The 22,208-nt window shown below is 46.2% G+C and overlaps 1 protein-coding gene across 2 annotated transcripts in view; it reads left to right on the top strand.

Moving 5' to 3' along the window:
- POFUT1 (protein O-fucosyltransferase 1) overlaps positions 1 to 20,622 on the top strand; it is a 24,974-nt gene extending 4,352 nt beyond the window's left edge. Inside the window, exons 4-8 of one of the 2 annotated variants that reach the window (XM_010841730.1) lie at positions 2,754 to 2,936; positions 4,090 to 4,202; positions 11,592 to 11,784; positions 13,182 to 13,424; positions 16,572 to 20,622. In XM_010841730.1, the coding sequence (XP_010840032.1) occupies positions 2,754 to 2,936; positions 4,090 to 4,202; positions 11,592 to 11,784; positions 13,182 to 13,424; positions 16,572 to 16,760 (921 nt within the window). In that variant the 3' untranslated portion in view covers positions 16,761 to 20,622. Of the gene's footprint in view, positions 1 to 2,753; positions 2,937 to 4,089; positions 4,203 to 7,876; positions 8,195 to 11,591; positions 11,785 to 13,181; positions 13,425 to 16,571 lie in introns of those variants that run through there. The other variant, XM_010841731.1, reaches the window with a different exon arrangement.
- The last annotated feature ends 1,586 nt before the right edge of the window (positions 20,623 to 22,208 follow it).

Here is a 22,208-nt window from a genome sequence, read left to right as displayed (position 1 = left end):
CAGCCCGAACCCTCCTCCCTCCTCCCTCCCCATACCATCCCTCTGGGCCGTCCAGTGCACCAGCCCCAAGCATCCAGCATCGTGCATCGAACCTGGACTGGCAACTCGTTTCCTACATGATATTTTACATGTTTCATTGCCATTCTCCCAAATCTTCCCACCCTCTCCCTCTCCCACAGAGTCCATAAGACTGTTCTATACATCAGTGTCTCTTTTGCTGTCTCGTACACCAGGTTATTGTTACCATCTTTCTAAATTCCATATATATGCGTTAGTATACTGTACATATATATGTTGAAACAAAACAACAACAATACATGTTGAATGAATTGTTGTTGTTTTGTCGCCAAGTTGTGTCTGACTCTTTGAGACCCCCTGGACTACAGCACACCAAGCTTCTCTGTCCTTCACTATCTCCCAGAGTTTGCTCAAACTCATGCCCATTGAGTCAGCGATGCTATCCGACCATCTCATCCTCTGTTGCCCCCTTCTCCTCCAACTCGTGTTGAATGAATACTTGAACAATAAAAGGACCATTGCAGTAGCCCCCTAATCTTTCTCTCCCTCCTCTAATCTTACCATCAGGACATTCTCTTTTCTGTCACCAGAGAGATCTTTCAGGAAAGCAGATCTCATATTATTTCTGCTTAAAACCCGTTGCATGACCTCATTGCTAATAAGTAAGGTTCTCAAAGTCTGCTCATTGGAACACCAGTGGCTTATGTAGAACCAGTGCAGTGGTTAAGTGAGTTTGGGAAATTGTGTTCTCAGTTCTTAATTCCCCCCAAATTTGGAGATTCAAAATCCACGTTAGTGTATTAAAGGCCCTGAGAAGTGCTGTCATAAAGAAACCTGCTTAACGTAGCTTTTCTCGGGCCTGTTTATTTCTGGAGGCTTTTTATTGCAGAACCCTTTACCCACCTGAACTAGTGGAACATGCTTGGGAACTCTGACCTGTAGGATAAAGTCTAAATTGTATTTCATAGTGTTCCAAGAAATTTTCTTAAGTCTCGAAAAATGCAGAGATTAATGTAATCATCATCCATGTACTCACCATTAGCAGTGATAATCATTAACATTTTCTTGTATTTGCTTCATCTTTTTTTGTTGTTAAGAAACAAAAGGTTACAGATAAAGTTGTTAAAAGATAAAGTCTATCCTGGTTAGAGGCTACTCCTAGTCCCTCCCCCACGCTCAGAGGCAACCACTATCATGGACTTAAGTATCTTTTTTTTTCTTTTTCTTATTTTTTTTTTCTTAGTGTCTTTCGGTGGAACTTCTTCCAAGTTCTTTCCAGTACTGCTTCCATTATGGCACTGAGCGTCCTTTATCCCTCTCCTGGTACAAAGGGCAAGAACTTGTCTAGGGCAAATACCTAGAGATAGAGGGTGCATTTAAAATTCTATTTTTAATAGATGCTCTAAAAAGTTATAATCTAAATGTATAACCTCTTAGAGGCTTTAAAATGTATGCCTCTACTATCAGCTATATCTTTTCCAATAACTAGAGTTAAGCTTTTAAAAAATATTTATTTTATGTATTTTTGGCTGCGCTGTGTCTTCGTTGCTGCGTGCAGCGAGTAGGGGCTACTCTTGGATGTGGTGCGCGGGCATCTCATCGCAGTGGTTTCTCTTGTTGCAGAGCGTGGCTCTAGGGTGTGAGAGCTTCAGTATTTGCGACTTGTGGGCTCAGTAGTTGTGGCTCACAGGCTCTAGAGCACCGGCTCAGTAGTGTGGCACATAGGCTTGGTTGGTTCGCAGCATGTCGGATCTTCCTGGACCAGGGATCAAACCCATGTCCCTTGCATTGACAGGTGGACTCTTAACCGTTGGACCACCACAGAAGCCCAGAGTTAAGCTTTTAAACTTTTGTTGGTCTCTTGAGTAAGAAGTGGTGTCTTGTAGTTATTGTCATTTTCCTTTTCCTAATTCTAGTGAGCCTGCACATCTTTTGAGTGTATTGGCTATTTGGGTTCTCTTTGCTGTGAGCTGCTCACTCCTTTCCTGCCCATGTTTTCTTTTATGTCATTTATCTTCTTTCTTACAAATCAGTAGGCATTTTTGAACATGAAGTACATTAGTATTTGTCCTTTAGTTTACAGATGTTTTCTCCCAGCCTCTGTTCTAAGCTTGGTGTCATTTGTCAAAAGTTTGTCACTGACATGAAGTCTAAGATCTCTGGGTCATAGAGTGTATGGATTTGTTGGTTTTTTTTTTAATTAAAAATTTTCTTATTTACTTGTGGTTGCACTGGGTCTCTGTTGCTGTGTGCGGGCTTTCTCTAGTTGTGAGCATGGGCTACTCCTAGTTGCGGTGCACAGGGCTTCTCATTGTGGTGGCTTCTCTCGTTGCGGCGCACAGGCTCTAGGCGCACAGGCTTCAGTAATTGCAGTACACAGGCTCAGTAGCTGTGGTGTGCAGCTCTAGGGTGTGAGGGCTTCATTAGTTGTGGCGCATAGGCTCAGTAGTTGCGTTTCTTGGGCCCTGAAGTGCACAGGCTTCAGTAGTCGAGGCTCACGGGCTCTAGAGTGTGGGCTCAGTAGTGGTGCACACAGCTTAGTTGCTCTGTGGCATGTGGAATCTTCCTGGACCAGGGATTGAACCCATATCCCCTGCATTGGCAGGTGGGTTCTTATCCACTGCACCACCAGGGAAGTCCTAGAATATATGGTTTTAATGGATGTCTTTGAAGCAGCCACTAGGATACTGAGGGGAGGACCCTCCACCCCCTGCTTTTCCCCACTTTTCTTGTAGGTCCATGTGTCCTACCAGAAGTACTTCAAGCTGGAACCCCTCCAGGCCTACCATCGAGTCATCAGCCTGGAGGACTTCATGGAGAAGCTGGCACCCACCCACTGGCCCCCTGAGAAGCGGGTGGCATACTGCTTTGAGGTGGCAGCCCAGCGAAGTCCTGATAAGAAGACATGCCCCATGAAGGTGGGTTCTGTGGGTCAGGGGGGCCCTTTCTGCCTATTCCAGTTCCTCTAGGCCCTGAGACACTGCAGGATAGCAATATGTGGGGGAAGGCACCAGAAGAGCCTGGACTAGAAAGATGGAGATTTAAGCCGCATTTCTGGCATTTGTCAGCAGTGTCACTTTGAGCAGAGGAGTTTGCTTCCTCTGAGCCTTTATTTCTACCTACAAAATAAAGACGCCAGTCCCTGCTGTGTCTTGCTCACGAAGTATCATGAGGGCCAGGAATAAGAATGCTTGTAAACTGAAAAGTACCAAATCAGTAATGATAGCTAGTACTCACACAGCACTTATAACATGCTAGGTACCATGTTAAGAGCTTTTCACGTATTATCCCACTTAGTCCTTCAACTGTTTCATGAGGAAAATACTATTATTATCCTCATTTTATAGAGAGGACACTGAGTGCAGCAAAGAGAGGTTCAATATTTTGCCCAAAATCATATAGCAAATAAGTTGTAGTAATATGACTCCATTTTCCACCCTCCTAACTTGTATATTTTCTTGCCTCTCAGCAGGTAAATGCGAGGCTGTCATATTTATCAGAAATTTGTAAATTTCTGGCACTTTGGGAGTAAGACAATCCCCAATATGTCTTTCAGTGTTTTGCTGAAGTCTGGGTAGGGTAGGTGAAGCCACGAAATCTGAGAAAGGAAACCTTGCTTTCAGTCCCAATATTGCCCTCACTTGCTCTGTGAGCTTGAGCCAATGTCTTACCTTGTCTGGGCCCTGGTTTCTATCTTGAAAATAAGAGCATGGATTAGCTGATCTTGAAAGTCTCTTGGAGCTCTTAATCCATGGTCCCAAGTCCAAGGTCACCTCCCTCCCCAGACCCCCACCAATGCTGCAGGATTGGCAGGACATGGCATGTGAGCAGGAAAGACTCCTTCAGATATTGTGGTGAACATTTCCTGCTGAAAACCAGCCTGGAGGCCGAGCCACCCTCCTCAGCCCCCAGCCCAGGAATTATGAAGTGACATTCCTACTTGCCCATCCTATGAGAGCATTTCAGACCGAGTCAGATAGTACAGGGTTTCCCCATCCACAGTTCTTTGGCCCCAATCCCACCTGGCTTTCCTTCTTGCCCAGTAAGCGTTTGGCCACTCTCTTTCTCCAGGAAGGAAATCCCTTTGGCCCATTTTGGGATCAGTTTCATGTGAGTTTCAACAAGTCCGAGCTTTTTGCAGGCATTTCCTTCAGTGCCTCCTACAAAGACCAGTGGATCCAGAGGTATGTGGAGGGGGCATTTTTGCTGGGATTAGGGGAGGAGTGGGGGGCCCACGGGCATTCAGCACTTTCCTGGTCCTCTTCCCTCTACCACACCCTGCACCCTGATGTATGAGACCAAAGGTGCGGCTGTTCTGTCTGTTGAACTTGGGATTCTATGTGATCTGTTCCCATCTCAACGCCTGACACGGTGGGACGTTGACCTGCCACGAGGTTGAGCAAGAGTTTATCAGCCGATAAAGGATGTCATAAAAAGAATATTGTGCAGTCACATGCATCTCAATTTCCTCCTTGAGGCGTGAGAATCACTCCCCTGTTACCTTCCTCTTCACAAGGTGAAAATTGGAAGCCTCTTCTAGAGAAGAACAGCTTCAGGTGCAGACTGAGAAATGATGTCATCCTGATAATAATTGGATGTGCTTTATTAATTGCATTCCAGTAAACCCTATTTAAAAAAAAAATAGGTTAGCAGGGCATAGGCACAGGCTGTGAAATATTTATAGAGCGTCTGTCACGTATGAGACATAGTGCTCAAAGGCCAGAGGTGATACATAAAAATGAGGAAGACCCAGTCTCAGCCTTCAGCCGCCTGCAGTCTAGATAAAATGATGACACTAACATAGTACACTTGCCACTGATGCTATAGCATGGCCAGAAAGAGCAGGGGCTTAGACGTCAGACCTGGGTTAGGAGCCATGAGGGGCTTATGAATTTTTGCGTGGTCCCAGCAAGGCAAAGGAAGACTGATTTACCATTAGACAGCCCTGAGCTCTCAGGTAGCCCTTTCTTTATCAGATAACCCTGAGTGAGCCGGTCAAACTGTCTGACCTGAGCTTCCTTCCCCCTTGGTTTAATGGAAGGAGCACTATGGTATCTGCCTCCTAGTGTATAAATCACATGACACATAGTAGACAGGCCGGTCTCATATGTTACTTGTTACATAACATAGATGGGCCGGTCCATGTTACTTGTTACTGTTATTCACATACTTTATTTTATTTAAGCCTTTGAAAAGTTTCATGAAGGTATTATGATCCATTTCCATTTGACTGGTGAGGAAACCGAGATCGGTGAGGTTATTTAAATAACTTGCCCAAAGTAATGCAGCTGTTGAGTGGGCAGCTGGGGTCTGTGTGTAAGGCTTTCATAGTTAATAAAAACTAATATTTATTTAGTGCATACTGTGTGCCAGTTGTTGTACTAAGTCTTCTCTACCTGAGTCTTCCAAGATAATAGCTCATTTAATACATTCACAAGTCTGTGACACAAGTGTTACTGTCATCTCTGCTGCACAGGTAAGGAAATTGAGGCAGAGAGAAGTGAAATCACTTGCCTGGGCTCGATGCGGCAGAGCTGTGATTTGAACCCAGGCCACCTGACTCCAGAGCACGCATTCTTCATCACTGTGGAGAAAAGAGCTGTGCCTTAAACAGCTCCCAGTTCCTATTTGGGGCTTGTGTTCAGAGCTAATTCATGAGCTACTAAGGAGACTCAATCCTGGCAGAGTCTTACCCCCCTCATAGTTGATCCTGCATAGGAAATTGTTGATTTCCATTTAATTACCTGCTTGGTCCTCCCCATTCAGCTCTGAATGAATCCAGAGCTATTGCCAGAAGGCAGACTGTCCTCAGAGGATGGAGATTTGCTTCTAAAATGCTGGGGGGAAATGACACCAGTTCTAAAAGCAAATTCCAAAAAGCCAAAAAAGCACACAATCCTGGTTGCAGAACGGACAATGCTACATGGATGCATCAGTCAGACTGTTGCTGAAACACTTGTTCGTGGCCGCCCCATCCTCTTGTTTGAGTTTGTTGAGTTGTAGGAATTAATGTAAGGGCTTGGGTAAGCTTTTGCCTTTGAGCCAACTTTTTAGGTGTACTTTCTTGCTGTCGGAAGTTGTCCTTCCATTGCAGGAGTGTGGGTGTCTGGGGAATAGCACTGGCAAGAGTCAGGTGCTTCCCTGTTCACTGGGTAACTGTAGGTTGCTTCCCTTCTTAGGCCACAGTGCTCAATCTATAAAATGAAGGGATTGAGCAAGATGGATCATTTTCTTTCTTTTTTAAACAATTAATAAGATGACATTTGTTTTTTTGTTTGTTTTTGGTTTTTAAAATATATTCATTTATTTGGCTGTACTGGGTTTTAGTTGCAGCATGCAGGATCTTTATGGGCTTCCCTGGAGGCTCAGTGGTAAAGAATCCATGTGTACTGCAGGAGACTCGGGTTCGATCCCTGGGTTGGGAAGATCCTCTGGAGAAAGTGGCAACCCATTCCAGTATTCTTGCCTGGAGAATCCCCATGGATAGAGGAACCTGGTGGACTACAGTCCATGGGGTCACACAGAGTCAGACATGACTGAGCATGTGTGCATGCATATGTGGGATCTTTCGTTGCAGCATGAGGGATCTAGTTCCCTGACCAGGGATTGAACCTGGGCCTCTTGCATTGGAAGCAGAGTCCTAGCCACTCCACCACCAGAAAAGTTCTAAGATCAGTTGTTTTCAAACTGTTCTTTGAATTTTAAAGCTGTGGAGAAGCGCTTGTAGTGCCATGGGGGGGCCAAGTTAGAGCTGTTCAGTTCCCCTCTCCCACTACCAATCAGTAACCCTCTTGTATATCAGCTAAAAGTTTCAGTGGTCACAGGTCTGGGTGTACCAGGTTTAAATTAGGTACCTGTAAGAGAAACCCCCAATTAACAGCAGACTAGCAAGACAAAAGTTTATTGTTTTCTTATGTAAAAAAGGACTGCAACCCAGGGCTGCATGGCGGCTCCCTTGTGTCTAGGAATTAGGCTCCCATCTCTGCTTAGCTGTTCCGTTACTGGCTTTTATCCTTAGTGTCACCTCATGGGTCAAGATAACTGATGAAACCCCAGGCAGCTGGGGGTACAAAAGGGGCAGAAGAAGGGCCCCTCCTCACTTTTCTAAGGAGCCCTCCTTACAGCTTGCTTACACCAGCTCATTGGCCAGTACTTAGATGTGCAGCCATACCTAGCCCCAAGAAGTACTGAGAAATGTATTTTGGGCTTCTGTGTGTCCAGCTTGAAAGTTGGGTTCTAGAAGAAGAGAATAAGGTTATTTCTTCCCCACTGAGGATCTTTTCATCTCTGCTGGTTCTGAATCTATGAATACCCTGATGGAGGTTTAATTCAATAGACATTTATTGCACTTTCACTGTTGGAAGACTGTGAATTATCAGGCTGAACCATTCTCTTGGCATGAATGCAACAGGTATTTGAGCATGTCGCTTATCGTTCTCCCTGGCTGTAGCCTTCCTGAGTGGATATAAACAGGTGACGTGCAATTGGCAGGGCTGAAACCTTAAGGATGAGAAGGAGCCAGTCATGAAGAGCTGCAGAGAAAGGCAGTTTTTCATGCCATAACCGAGAGCTAGACTCTGCCTCGTTCATGTGCCTACATCCTCTGTACCCTGCATAATGTCCATTCACTGGTATCTGTTGGGCACACACATAGGTGCTGTGCATGGAGAAACCCCAGCTTGGTAGGGGGGTCTCAGTGGAGTCAGTGTAATGGTAAAACACCCCACAGGCTCACTGCTCCCCATAGTAGGAAAGTGTCCCTTATTCAGCTGGACAGCTACGAGGCTCAGGGCCTGACTTAGGGTCACCAGCCAGGGATGTGAAAAGATGGAGCTAGTCAAGCTTTCTTTCCAAACAGGACCCTCATTCCCCACTTTCACTCCAAACACCAGTCTCCTCATTGGGAGCAAAGGAGTGCATCAGTTTGGCTTCTCACTGCTTGTCATGTCAGTAAGGATGTCGCATCCAGATCCAACCAAGATGGCTGTGTGAGCTGATCCAGATCCAGGTAAAAGGGGCACATATTCCAGACTTGGAATTCACCAAGGGTCAGCAGCAGATTCTTTCCATGAGGTCAAGGAGGGCAGAGGTCCTGGTTATCCTAACGTTCCAGCCCCCTGCTGCTGCTGCTGCTGCTAAGTCGCTTCAGTCGTGTCCAATTCTATGTGACCCCATAGACGGCAGCCCACCAGACTCCCCCGTCCCTGGGATTCTCCAGGCAAGAACACTGGAGTGGGTTGCCATTTCCTTCTCCAATGCATGAAAGTGAAAAGTGAAAGTGAAGTCGCTCAGTCGTGTCTGACTCTTAGGAAGTCACAACTTTGTTTTTCATTTGAAGTCCTTTAAGGTAGCCTCTGAAAGTCACTTAAGGGCTGGCCCATAGGAGGTACTCAGTTACTGTTCACTTCTTCTTTTAACTCCTGACTACCTGATCTGGTCTTTCTGGTGAGATCCCTGGCTCATTCATTCATTCTAAGTATATTCATTGCACCTACTATGTGTTAAGGCCTGCACTGAGACTGGAAATCAGAAGAATAAGCCACAGATTCACCTTTTGAGGAACTTATTGACTGGATGGGGGAGCTGGGAGTGAGGTACAATAAAAACAAAGGTTCTGGAGGATTCTGCCTGGATTCAAATCCCTGTTCTGCCACTTTGTAGCTGTGTGACCATGGACATGCTACTTAACCGTTCTGTGTCTCAGTTTCCTTATCTGTGAAGTGAGAATAATGGCAGTACTTGCCTCATGGGGGCTCTTAAGAGACTCAAATGAGTTAATGTACACAAAAGAACTAGAACACTGCCTGTCCCGTATATGTACATATAAAATTAAACTCTGCAAGACATGTGTTAGATAGAGCCAGGCTGTTGATGAACACTTGCTCATTGCTTCCTTGGCACAGGGTTTGCACTCGTGTGTGTGGCCTTCACCGTGAACAAAAGTACTCGGGGTCTAGTCTCATGTCAGTGGACAGGGAATGTGGTTACTGAGCACATCATTGTGCAGGAAGCAGCAAAGGAGAAGTGGGATGGAACCCACTCCTAGGAGTTGAGGCTTGGGTGTGGCAACTGGTCTCGGAAGTTTGGAGGTGTTTGTGGTGTTTGGTCAGGTGTGAATAAAGAGTGGCCTGTCCATTGCAGCTCTTTTGCATGGGGGAAAGATTGGAACGGCCTCACTGACCAGCAGGAGGGGACTAGATAGATAAACTGATTTCTTCATGCAGATGGAAAACTTCAGGAGATGTTAATGTGATCCACACCATCAACATGGCCAAATCTCTGAAACAGAGAGTTAAATTTTTCAAAGGTGTAATAGATTACATGCAGTATAATGACAATGATGGATATGGTGAGAGACAGAATTTTGTGAGAGCTTTCTACATGCCAAGCACTGTTCTAAATGCTTTGCTTGTATTAATCCATTTGATCTTCTCAACAGCCCTCTGAAGTGGGAACTGTTATCAGCTCTATTATACAGATAAGAAAACTGAGGCACAGAATGGTTTTAGTCACCTGCCCAAGTTAGTGACATAGCCAACATTAGAACAAGGTCTTTGGGCTCTATAGTACACACTTTCACCATTGCACTGTGTAAAGAGCACACAGGATGATACCTTTTTATACAAATAGTGAAAGTGCGACCATTCATAAAACCGCAGTATCTGGAAAGAGGAGGAAGAGGGAAAGAGACCATAGGATAGAGCTTTTATTTAGGTGTGTATTTTTAAAAATCTGAAACAAAGTAAAGTATTAATATTTGCTAATTTGGGTCACAGATATGTGGACTGTTAAATCATTTTCTCTTTTCCTGCATGCTCTGAAATATTTAGTCATTTTTCACCAAAACTTTTACTGAGGTAATTGTAGGTTCACGTGCACTTGTAAGAAATATTAATAATACAGAGAAATCCCCAGTGCCCTTTACCCAGTTCTCCCCAATGGTAACATTTTGTGAAACTATAGCACAGTATCAAAACCAGGATGTTGACATTGGTACAATCCATCCATCTTATTTGGATTTCCCCAGTTTTACTTGAACTCACTTCTCTGTGTGTGTATATTTAGTTTTATTCAGTTTTATCATGTGTGTATGTTCGTATATCCATTACCACAGTCAAGATACAGAACAGTTCTAACATCACAGAGGTCCTTGTGTGGCCAGTTTATAACCACACCCACCTACACACACACACACACACACACACGCACACACACACACACACACAGCCTAGTCCCTGGTGACCAGTAATCCCATCTCCATTTCTTTTTTCTCTACTTGTCATTTCACAAATATTACATAATAGAATCCTTCACTGTGTGACCTTTTAAGATTGGCTTTTTTCCACTCAGTATTCCCTTGAGATCCATCCAAGTTGTTCCCTCTACCAATAGCTGGTTCCTTCTTATTGCAGTAGTGTTCTGTGGTGTGGGTTTGCTACAGTTTGTTCAACAAGTCACTTGTTGAACGACATCTGAGCTGTTTCCAGTTTTTGACTATTATGAATAAAGCTGCTGCGAACATTCACATACTGGTTCATGTGTCAATAGAGGCTTCCATTTCTCTGGGATAAATGCCCAAGCATACAGTTGCTGGGTCATATGGTAATTGCTTGTCTAGTTTTATAAAAAAAACTGCCAGACTGTTTTCCAGAGTGACTGTACCTTTTTCATAATTTTAGGGAAAGGATTTTGACTGGCAGAGGGAAGGCATACTAGGTGGAAGGGAAAAGTCTGCAGAGATCTGGAGTTGGAAAGTACTTTGCAAGTTTATGGAAGAGTGGGGCATCTTGTGTTGCTGGAATATAGTCTGGCCTTAGCTAATGAGAGAACACAGGTTTGCTCTTCACTCATGCAATCAACAAATCTTTACTGAGCTCTTATGTGTATCTAGACACTGTTCTGGGCACACAGAGATACTGCCTTCAGAAGCCTGAGTCCAGCAGAAAAGATGGGTGAAAGAATGACAAGGTGCACTGCGAACAAGGGGAAGGGAGAGCCTTCGGCAGGGGATGATGGGGGCATCTTCAGACCTCTGGTGCTCTCATGAAAGCAGGGATCACGCCTGTGTTACTCTCCTCTGGGCCTCAGCATGTAGTAGGCAATCAGTAGATATGCGTTAAGTGTTGAGTGAATGATCTCATCCACTGTACACGCTCCCTGTGAGTGTGACCTGTTAGCAGCTGCACTTCCTAATCCCACCGTGTGAGTAAAAGGGCAGAGACTCAGTCTAGACACCCCACCCTGGAGTGAATTACCGCCCCACAGATTGGAAGCCAGCATGACATACAAAGGGCTGGAATGCTCTACTGTAAATTTTTAATTGTTAAACAAGCAAAGAAGGTTGTAAATTCCTCGTGGCGGGACAGTATTGCATATTGTGGCTGTTGCCGCTGCCAAGGTCTCTTATCAGCCCGTTGGTGTTTCACAACCTCTCGTGCTTCTTGCATGTTACAGGGGCCCCTCCGCAGGGTCTCTGGGACATGGTGCAATGCCATCCTTTTTCCCGTGGGGGTGGCAACCAGACTCTCTGTGCATCGTCTGTCTGACTTCTTCTCATTTTGTCTCCTGCCTAGATTTTCCCCAGAGGAACATCCAGTGCTTGCCCTGCCTGGTGCCCCTGCCCAGTTCCCTGTCCTGGAGGAGCACAGGCCCCTCCAGAAGTACATGGTGTGGTCAGACGAGATGGTGAGGACAGGGGAGGCCCAGATCCACGCCCACCTCATCCGGCCCTACGTGGGCATTCACCTGCGCATTGGCTCTGACTGGGTAACTCCCCCCTTCCTCTCATGGCTGGGTTGGACATATCCATGAGCAGGACCCATGTCTGTGACACTGAACGCTGAACCCATTGCACCAAGTCCTAGCCAGGGCAAAGAGACCTCACTCGGCCAAGCTGATGGGGCTGTGCCCCACAGTCCCACCATGGACACATTTGAACTGTGGCTTCAGAGTGCTTGCTTGGTAGTTCTCATTTTTAACAGTTGCCCTTTTTTCCTCATTTCACAGATGGATAAACTGAGGTATCAAGCTAGGCTCTGAGTCAGGCAGCAAGCCAGAGAGAGCCCACAGTCTTCCGCCCCAGCTAAGTGTTTAGCCAGTCGACTCCTTGTTGAAAAACAAGCTCTGGAGGTTGGGTGGGGCTCCCAAGAAAAGAAGATATCATCTTCCAAATTCAGCAGCTGCTTAAATGTGCAGAAACCTCATCAGGTTATCCTCCCTGTGAAAATAACAGGAGCAGTACGGACGATCTCCTTAGTTTATGTAAGAAGATATGTATATATCTGTGTGTGAGAAATACTCATTAATGGAAACTTGAAAAATACTCAGAAGTATGGAAATTAGATCAAAATTCATTCAGTGTCATTTGAAGAAGCAGTCACATCCACATGACCTCCTTCCTGCCCCTCCACAAAGTAAAGGAGCTAGGACCTGTACTCTCCTAGGACATAAGAAAATACAAGCTGCTTTTTTTTTTTTTAATCTAGCATAATGCTAATACCAAACTCATTAAAAGCTCAGCTCAGGAAAATAGAGTCCATTCTCACTAGTAAACATAGATGCCCAGATCTAAGTAAAATATTACCGAGTAAAATCCAGTAGCATATTAAAGAACAAGCAAAAGCAACACAAACAAGTAAAATTTATCCCAGTGATGTAGTGAAATTTATTATATTAATGCCCAAAGAAGAAGAATCATATAGTCATCTCAGTGGATGCCAAGAAAGCACTTGATAAAAAGTCAGCATTCATTTATGATTTAAAAAAAAGAAGAAAAACAACTCTTAACCAACCAGGAATACAAGGGGCCCAGCTTAGCTTGATAAAGGCTATCTCTCCAAAACCCACAGCAAACATGCACTTCTTGGGGCTATCAGAAGTGTTCCCACTGAAGTCAGAAATCAGATGAGGCTGCCCATTATCACCAGCATAGTTCAGAATTCTGCTGAAAGTCCCAGATAATGCAGTAAGACCAAGAAAAAAATTGTGAAAAGCCAATATCCCCTTAGCACTGTTAACTGCTGATGCATTTCCCTTTTCCTCAGTGGTTTAAAACAAAAAACAGTTGCAGTCTTGTATCACCTGCCTTTTTCCCTTTCCTGGGCTCTTACTTCTTGGGTTGTGGGCAGTGGCTCTCTATAGCTCTGTCCCCACCTGCCCCACAGAAAAACGCGTGTGCCATGCTGAAAGATGGAACCGCTGGCGCCCACTTCATGGCCTCCCCACAATGCGTGGGCTACAGCCGCCACACCACCGCCCCGCTCACCATGACCATGTGCCTCCCTGACCTGAAGGAAATTAGGCGCGCTCTGAAGCTCTGGGTGACAGCGCTGAACGCCCAATCGGTCTACATTGCCACCGACTCTGAGAGTTACGTGCCCGAGATCCAGCAGCTCTTCAAAGGGAAGGTACACGTGGGGTGTGGGCCTGGAGGGAGAGCAGCTGGAAGGGAATCAAAGGAAGTTCCAAGGTGCTCCCTGTTCTCCCACCGCCAGGCTTTTGCTTGAACATCCTGTTCTCTAGTTCTGCCCTTCTTTAAACCCCAGCTCAGACACTTCCGCCGGGGCTCTGCAGGCTTCCCTTCATTCCTGTTGCTACTGGATCCCTACTGGGAGCTTTCACAGCACTTGATCACATCTCCTCCCGAGACACCTAGACCGTGAGACTCATGTAGAAACATGTCTTATTTCTTCCCAGGAGCTGTGGCTCCTTGAAGGCAGGATCCAGGGTAGACTCACTGTTCTGTTCTTCGGAGTCTAGCCTGATACTTTGACCTCCTCCAGGGCTGAGACCCCGCCTTACCCTCACCAGTGGCTAGGACAGTGCCTGACACATGGTAGGCTCTTAGTAAATGTTTGGTGATTAAGGATATTGAGTGGGCCCTGGGGGACAGAGGGGGTGGGGGGCGGTCCAGTGCCACAGAAGGATTAAGAGCATGGACTGTGGAGCGTAGGATCTTGGGCTGTCCTCCCTGTGCAGCCTTGCACAATTTACTTCACCTCTCTGTGCTTCTGTTTCCTCATCAATAAAATGGGACTGAGAGTAGTTCTATCCTGTGGGGTAATTTTGAAGATCAAACAAGAAGCTAAAACTGGTCTGGTACAAATTAAGTTGTTGATAAAGTTAGCTGTCATCGATAGTAGAAGTAGGCTCTTTTGTGCTTCATAAATGCTTAAGGAAGGGGTGAATAGTAGGGGTTTGACATAGGAGTAAGTAGTAGAATGCGCTTGGTACTGTGTAAATGAAGAATAGGTAATAAGTAATTATGTATTGGTAAAACGGTGGAGTTAATAGTGAACATTCAGTAAGACTTTGGAGTGCATAAAGCCCCTAAATGCTTGTGCAGACCTTAAAAGACAGACATCCGCTTTCTAACAGTGGGTACCCTTGGCTTTATGTCGAGGGGCTCCCTTTCCCTCTTTTACGGGCTTGTCGAGGAAGTGCCTTGTAGAGGAAGTGCCAAGTCACAGCATTCTGGTCCCCACCCACCCACTTTATAGAAGAATATCAGAGCTGGAGACCTTGGAGCACCTCCAACCCAACCTCTGCATTTTAAAACTGAGGAAACCAAAGTCCCAAGAAAGGATAGAATTTACCCAGGAGGTCTCAGGGCTAATTTTAGTGGGCATGACACAGAGCGGGTAAGTTTCAGGGCGTGGGTGGAATTGTTCAGGGGATTTTGGCCATGATTAAGCTGGTATTATTTTTCTGCTACCATCTGAATAGCAAGATGATGATTTTTGTTACATCAGAAGTCTCTGTGTGACAGCAAAGCACTTTCAGCCCCAGCTCTGCCCACACCCCCTACCTCTGAACTGAATGGAAGGACTTGGAGAGTCCCAGGGAGTTTTTTGTGAGTTTTTAGAGTTGGTATACTTGCTACACCTTGAGCCTCTTGCCATTTCTACTTCCTGTTCCTGTGCCACTGTTCTTGCCCTTCTCCACTCCTCACCTCCTTTCATGGGCTCAGCCTACCCTTTCTCCTGAACTAATCCTTGCTCATCCATTAAGCTGGGGCAGTGCTGAGCCGAGGATACTGATAAATAAGATGTAGTGCTGCCTTCCAGGGCTCACAGTCTAAACTCAGGAAAAGAGACTTGCAGAGAATTGTAAGGTATGCCACAGGAGAGGGCCTGGCTTGGGTATGGGGGCTCGTTCACTCACTTGTCCAGTCCCCAGATGCATATTGAGACAGACTCCCGTCAGAAGTGACCAGCAAACCAACACAGCCCCAGCCAGGTACAGGAAATGGGCGTTAAGCAGAGAATCGCTGAGTGAAAGCTACACACGAAGGAGATGTGTGCCACAAAGGAAAGGAGCGTGGTTCTGTGCACGTGCAGAGCAGAGGAGCCTGGACTAGACTGAGGGGGCCAAGGAGGGCTTCCCTAAGGAGATGAGACTTGAGCTGCAGAGTCAGAGTTAAGTAGGAGTTAACCGGGCAAAGAGACAAGCACCCCCAACAGAGGGAGGAGCATGTGTAAAGATCCTGAGATAGAAGGGAGACTGGTGTGAAGTGGCTGGAGCTCAAGGTGGAGAGGCAGCTGAACAGACCTTTGGCCACATTCAAGATCTGTAGTCTTTATCTGCAGAGCAGTAGGGCACCAGTTAAGGGTGCTCAGCTTGGGATAGAGGGAGGGAGGAATAAGGGAGTAGGGGAATCTGTGAAAGTGTTTTTTGGCTGCTTTCCTATGATATCTGGGCTTCCCTCATAGCTCAATTGGTAAAGAATCCACCTGCAATGCATGAGACCCTGGTATGATTCCTGTGTCAGGAAGGTTCGCTGGAGAAGGGATACCCACTCCAGTATTCTTGGGCTTCCCTTGTGGCTCAGCTGGTAAAGAATCCACCTGCAATGCAGGAGACCTGGGTTTGATTCCTGGGTTGGGAAGATCCCCAAGAGAAGGGAAAGGCTACCCACTCTAGTATTCTGGCCTGGAGAATTCTGTGGACTGTATAGTTCATGGGGTCGCAAAGAGTTGGACATGACCGAGCAACTTTCACTTTCACTTTTCCTTTGGTAAGCAGACCAGTAGAAGAAAAGATTATGGTGACCAGCCAGGGAGTGGTAGTCCATCAAGAAAAAGGTTCACCTTTGAGGAATATCTCAGGGATAGATTGGACAGAACTTTAGTCTCAGAGGCATCCAGGCAGCAGGACCAGTTGGGTGGGGTGCTCTTTGGTCAGATTGTGGTTTGGTTGGAGAAGCCAAAACCTTGAGGCAAGGGCTTTATGAAAAAGTCAGACCTTGAACTGAGCCTTGAGAGTATGGTCAGGACTACAATGGGTGGGGATAGGCATTCCTGGCAGAAGACACCAATGAGCAAAGGCAGAGTGTGAATGAGTGGTGTGTGTGTGGAGCTTAGGGTTAGGGTCACCATCTGCCAGGCAGCACTTCTCTCAGGCACCCCAACCCTACGTATTAACGCTTTGTACGCCTCCTTCTATGTCTGTGACTTCAGCACAGAGAAAGAAGGTGAGGGGTGGCTGCAGGCCTTGGCGGATCTGGCCACTTTGTCCTAAACCCTGGCTAAAACGCCCTGCCCTTCCTCCTGCAGGTGAAGGTGGTGAGTCTGAAGCCTGAGGTGGCCCAGATCGACCTGTACATCCTCGGCCAAGCTGACCACTTTATTGGCAACTGTGTCTCCTCCTTCACTGCCTTCGTAAAGCGGGAACGGGACCTCCATGGGAGACCATCCTCCTTCTTTGGCATGGACAGGCCCCCTCAGCTGCGGGATGAGTTCTGATCCTAGCTGGAGCACACCACCAGTCTGAGCTGTTCCCTCCAGCCAGGCCTGGCAGCCAGAGGTGCTCCCACGGTTGATTCCCCAAGGATCAGAGACCAGAGAAAAGTACCAGGGACCTCCTGGAGGAGGAAGACAGTCCATCTCCCAGGACACGGGACTTCCAAGCTCCTAGTGGCCAGACATCTCCCTTTCTCATATGCTCCCTATTGCTTCTCCTGGGAATTTCTCACACCAGCAAAGTAGTCCAAGCTCTGTCTTTTGGTCTGCCCTGCTCTGAGGAGGCTGAGATGCTCAATTCTCTTCAGAGAGATTTTATATATAGAAAAAGAGATTATTATAGTTTTGATACAAGATCATGACTCCCCTATAACTCTCCCTTATCTTAAAAAAAATCAGTGAAGTTCATTAATGTAGGTACCTAAAATGACCTTAACAGAATGTGGATAAGGCTAGGGGTGGGTGGGTGTATTGACTGCTTTTCCACATGACTCCCGAAAGTGGCCCTCAGGCTCATCCCCACTGCCTGGCCTGAGCCACTGTCAGCCGCCACTTCCTAGGCCATCTCCAGGGTTTGGGGCATAGTCTTCTCCGTCATAAACACTATGCACAAAGAAGTTACCGACCACAGTGTTGTCAGTACGCCGCAGACGGCTAAGTGCTGCTCACACAGCTCGTTCCCAGCAGGGAGCACCTGCCATCAAGCCAGGCTGTCATGGTATTGCTCTCAGAGTCTCTTGGCGGTTGGTGGCTTGCCCCAAACGTGGCACCATCAGTGTCTCATAACACATCACCAGGGCCAGGGCTTGCTGGGCTGCTGGGATCCTTTTGAGGTCTCGTTATCTCCTGTTCCAAAGGGCCTGGTTGTAGAACTTTGTCATTAAATTGGTTCCAGGCCTGTCCCCCCAGCCTTCCTCCTGCAGCGGGAGCCTTCTGACTGTATCCTCGCAGGGCAGTGGTCACTAAGCCCCTGACCAGATGGAAGATGCTCAGTACCCAGGAGCCATCGCATTGCATTCCTGGGGTTGTCTGCTCCATCCCATCCAGTGTAGTCTCAGCCAAGCCCATGAGACCTAAAGTGTTACGGTTGTGAGTTTCTTTGTCTCTCAAATGCTGTAGTGGTAAAAATTCATGACCCCCGAGACTCTCTGATTTTTCGGTCTTGAGGAAATTCTCAGTTTCCTCAGGGTCACACAGCCAGAAGTGGTCAATCCAGATTTGACCTCCAAAGGGCCATGGCATTTGACCTCCAAAGGACCAGTGCTGATAGCCAGCCTGCTCTACTCCTCCAGTTCACAAGACCCAGTTTACTCTGTGTGTGCACCGTGGAGGCCTCAGATGGAGAAATGGTCAGCCACCTTTTGTCCCCACTGGGCTCTACTCATGGGTTTGCCACTGCCAGGAGCCTTCAGGGAGGGAGAATCCTGCAAGAAACAGAAAACCCACCTGAAGCTTACAGTTCTCTTGGGTGGTTCTAGAATTCATGTCTGTTACCTGCTGAGTACTTCCCCACCATGTGACCTCCCTTGGCCTTCAATCCTGGGAAAGTGGGGGAGACTCTGATGAAAGCCAGTCCCAGAGCTTCACAGCTATGTCCCGTGGGTAGCCTTTAGGAAGAGATGCCTTTTTTTCAGGGCATACTGGATCAGAGGCTGAATGGCAACAAGGATCTCAAACAGCGAAGATGGCATTTGCTGCTTAGAGCTGCCATCAAACTCTTAATACAGAAAGGGCATTTGTATTTCCCATCTGGGGAAAATATTTTAAATCCTGGGTGGACTCAGAGATAGTTTATCTGCTCAGACTTGTGCATGAGCCTCACTGAGGGACATTGGAGCAAGCCCCTGCCTCTATTGGGCAGTTGGTAAGGTGTGGCTCTCTGACTGATGTCATTTGCTGCACACGCTTGAGAGTCTGGGGCTCAAATAGGCTGCCCAAATCCTCCTGATGAGCATCGGCCATCATAGTAGCTTGTGTTTCTGGAGGTGAGGGCGCTAGACCTGTAGTCTGATTCGGTGTGTTTTGTAGGCGAGCACTTTATTCCTTTGACCCAGTTTCCCCACCTATAAAATGGTGATAAAACCGACGACGACGGGGTTGTTGAATGGCCCCAGTCAGATAAAAGGAGGATAAGGGCCCATTGTAAACTTGAAGGAGACAAAGGCCCGTACGTGGCTGTTGGTTAGTGTGACTGCCTCTGGTCACACGCCTCCTCTCTGCCAGCCACTGTGCTTGCTAAGTGTTTTATGGATGTTCCCTGGTTTAACTCCCACCTTAGCCCTGGGAAGTAGAAACTTACTCTTTCTGTACAAGGCAAGATTAACACTTGGAAAATTCTCAGTTTCCTCAGGGCCACACAACTGGTAGTGGTCAGCCCAGATTTGACCTCCAAAGGCCAATGCTGTTAGCCAGCCTGCTCTGCTCCTCTGGTTCACAAGACCTGGTATACTCTGTGTGTGCACCATGGAGACCTTGAATGGAGAAATGGTCAGCCTCCTTTTGTCCCCAGTGGGCTTCAGCCGTGGGTCTGCCACTACCAGAAGCTTTCAGAGAGGGAGGATCCCCCAGCAAAGAGAAAGCCCACATGAAACTTAGAGTTTTCTTGGGTGGTTACTTAATTCAACATGCTTTCATTCAACAGGTGTTTATTGACCAGTTGCCAGGCTCTGTGCTGGGTACTAGGGATTTAGCAGAGGATCAGACATAAATTCTTTGTTCTCAGGGAATTTGCATTCTAATAAATAGAAGGCATAATAAGCAGATATATCATGGGAGGTGTTAAGTGCTATAAGAAAACTAAAAAGGCATGGTGGATGCAGAGCGGGAGCAGTGCTGGTTTAGATGATCTCGGGGAAGGCCTCTCTAAAGAGCTGCTGTGGAGGGGGCCATGCTCTTTCAGCGTTTTGGAGGCAGCGCAACAGCAAGTGCAAAGGTCCTGAAGCTGGAATGAAAACTAGCAAGGAGGTCAGTGTGACTGGAGTGGCAGAAGTGAGGCAGGGAACAGAGTAGATGAGAACAGGTGACATGACCCGTCCTTCAGCCTAGTTAAGATCAAGCCTTGGCTTTTATTTGGACAAATGTGGGAAGCCTTGTGGGGTCTGAACTAAGGAGAGTCATGGTCTGATTTACCTATTTGTAGGCTGCCCTGTGGAGAGGAGATGGGAAGGAGGAAGAATAGAAGCAGGGAGACCAAGATAGAGGTGTCACAGGGATGACTGCAAGAGAAACGATTGGGCTCAGGCAGAGGTCATGGCATTGATTGTGGTGGAAACTGGTCAGACTCTGGATGTATAAAATGACTTTAAAGTTTCAATGTTTTGTAAAAAATGTAAGTCTTTACATAGTTTTAATCATGCAGTATATACAATTTAATGTCCTGGTTTTTTTTACTTAATAGTGTATCATGTTTTCTATATTGGTACATGGTCTGAATAAGTGTTTTTAACGATATAAAATTCCACTGAGGGGTGTCCCATAGTTTATTATGTCTCATAGTTTATTGTTGTTTTATTATGAGAACTTAGTATATTTCAAGTTTTTTACTATTATTATTTGGAAAATATTTGTAAGTTTTTTTTTTCTGTTATCTAACATTTTTATTAAGATAAATTCCTAGAAGTGGATTTGTTAGATCAACACTTAAAAGCTACTTTTTGGGAATTCCCTGGCAGTCCATTAGTTAGGACTTTACTGTCTCACTGCTGAGGACCTGGGTTCAATCCCTGATTGGGGAACTAAAATCTTGCAAGCTACATGATGTGGCCAAAAAATAAAATTAAAAAAATAAAGCTGCCTTTTGGGAAAAAGTTCAAATATACATAAAAATTGTAATAAAATTAACTTTCAGTTTCAACAACCCTCAGCATTTCACCAGTCTTGTTTCATTTACTGTCTCATTCCCAAGTCCACATACTGGAGACTTTTGAAGGAAGAGCCAGCAGGATTTGCTGACACGCTGCAGTGGAATTAGGAGGGAAGAGGAAGTCCAGAATGCGCTGAGGTCTATGGCCCAAGCAACAAGGAGGATAAGTTGTCCCTGACTTCACTGGTGGTCTCTGGAGGATCCTTGGAGAGCTGGTTAATATGGCAGATTCCAGGGACCCACCTAGGCCTGAGGAATCAGAATGTCTGGTGTGTAGTGCCCAGGAATCTGCATCTTCAGATGCACCTTCAAGAGATTTTGATGCCCAGTAGCCCGAGACTTACTTAAATTATATTCCTTGGACGTGCAGTGTCGACATTCCCTGGGGCAACTTGTTTGAACTATAGACTCCTAGGCCCCACTCTGAACCTGCTGAATCAGAATCTCTGTAGATGCAGCCCAGTGATCTTTTAACAAGCTCTCCAGGAGCAAAAACGAACACCACTGGTCAGAAGGTCGTGGGGGTGATGCTCTGTGGTCAGCCAGCCAGCAAGCACTTGTGGAGGGCCTTCCCTGAGGCCTGGCACGCCTGGAAAATTCCAGCAGGCATAGTCAGTGGTGTGGCTCTGAGAGGTCCCCGTCATGCTCAGTTTGTGTTGTAACGTTGACTTTTTTCTCTTTATTTTGCACTGGGGGAAATATTATATACAGCCCTTCATTTAATGGAGTTCATTGTTTTAGGATGGAGCCAAACTTACATGAGCAAAACAATGAGAGTTACACTTTTTGAAAATTAAGTAACTACCAGTAGAGAGGGTTGTGGATTAGGCAGAAATGGAGAAACTTGTGTTCAAAGGAACCAAAGCTGGGAAATGCTGTCCTGATACATCACAGACCCTCTAAAAGCATGGAGGAGAATGGACAAGAAGGAGAAATGGGATAGAGGGTAAAAGAAAGCTGTTCTGTTCACTTCAGAGAAGCTTAATGATGATAATACACGATAATCCTTCCCTGGCTCGGGAGTAAAGATCCTTTTCTTCAGTTTTCTCTTTGTCCTTAGTGGGGTTAACAGGAAAAAACCTGAAGGCAAGTCTTGCTCTCTGGATTATGTTGTCAGAATTAATTCAGATTCTTACTTGAAACCCTATTTATTTCAAGGTTGAGACCTTTGCCTTGAAATAACATTATTTAAGGACAAGCAGGTTTGTTTTGTTTTTACAGCTAATCCTTTAAGGATCATCAGCCCAGAATGCCAAGCCCAACCAGGTAAAGAGCAGGAAGGGAAGGAACAAAAGGCATTTCCTATAAACTCTCTCCTTCCCGATGACTCAGCCCACCCCAGTGAGAAGAGGGAAGCCTAGGAGGACACCCATCCCTCTTTGAAGATCCACCTCTAAAAAAAACTGGTGAACATTCATTCTCTGCAGAGTGGGACTATTTCCCCTCTGTTAACAGAATATAAGATCGTTTAGGAGGTCCAGGGCACTAGCAGGAGGAGAGGATTCTTTTCAGCAATTCCTCAGTCCTGTTAACAATGTCAAAGAGAAAGTCTCAGTTTAGTGCCAGCCGTTAACTACTCTACCACCTGC

Source organism: Bison bison, unplaced genomic scaffold (genome assembly GCF_000754665.1).
Source record: "Bison bison bison isolate TAMUID 2011002044 unplaced genomic scaffold, Bison_UMD1.0 scf7180017864167, whole genome shotgun sequence".
NCBI lineage: Eukaryota > Metazoa > Chordata > Mammalia > Artiodactyla > Bovidae > Bison > Bison bison.
Note: the sequence above shows the minus strand (reverse complement) of the source record. Positions and strands in the feature narration are given on the sequence as shown.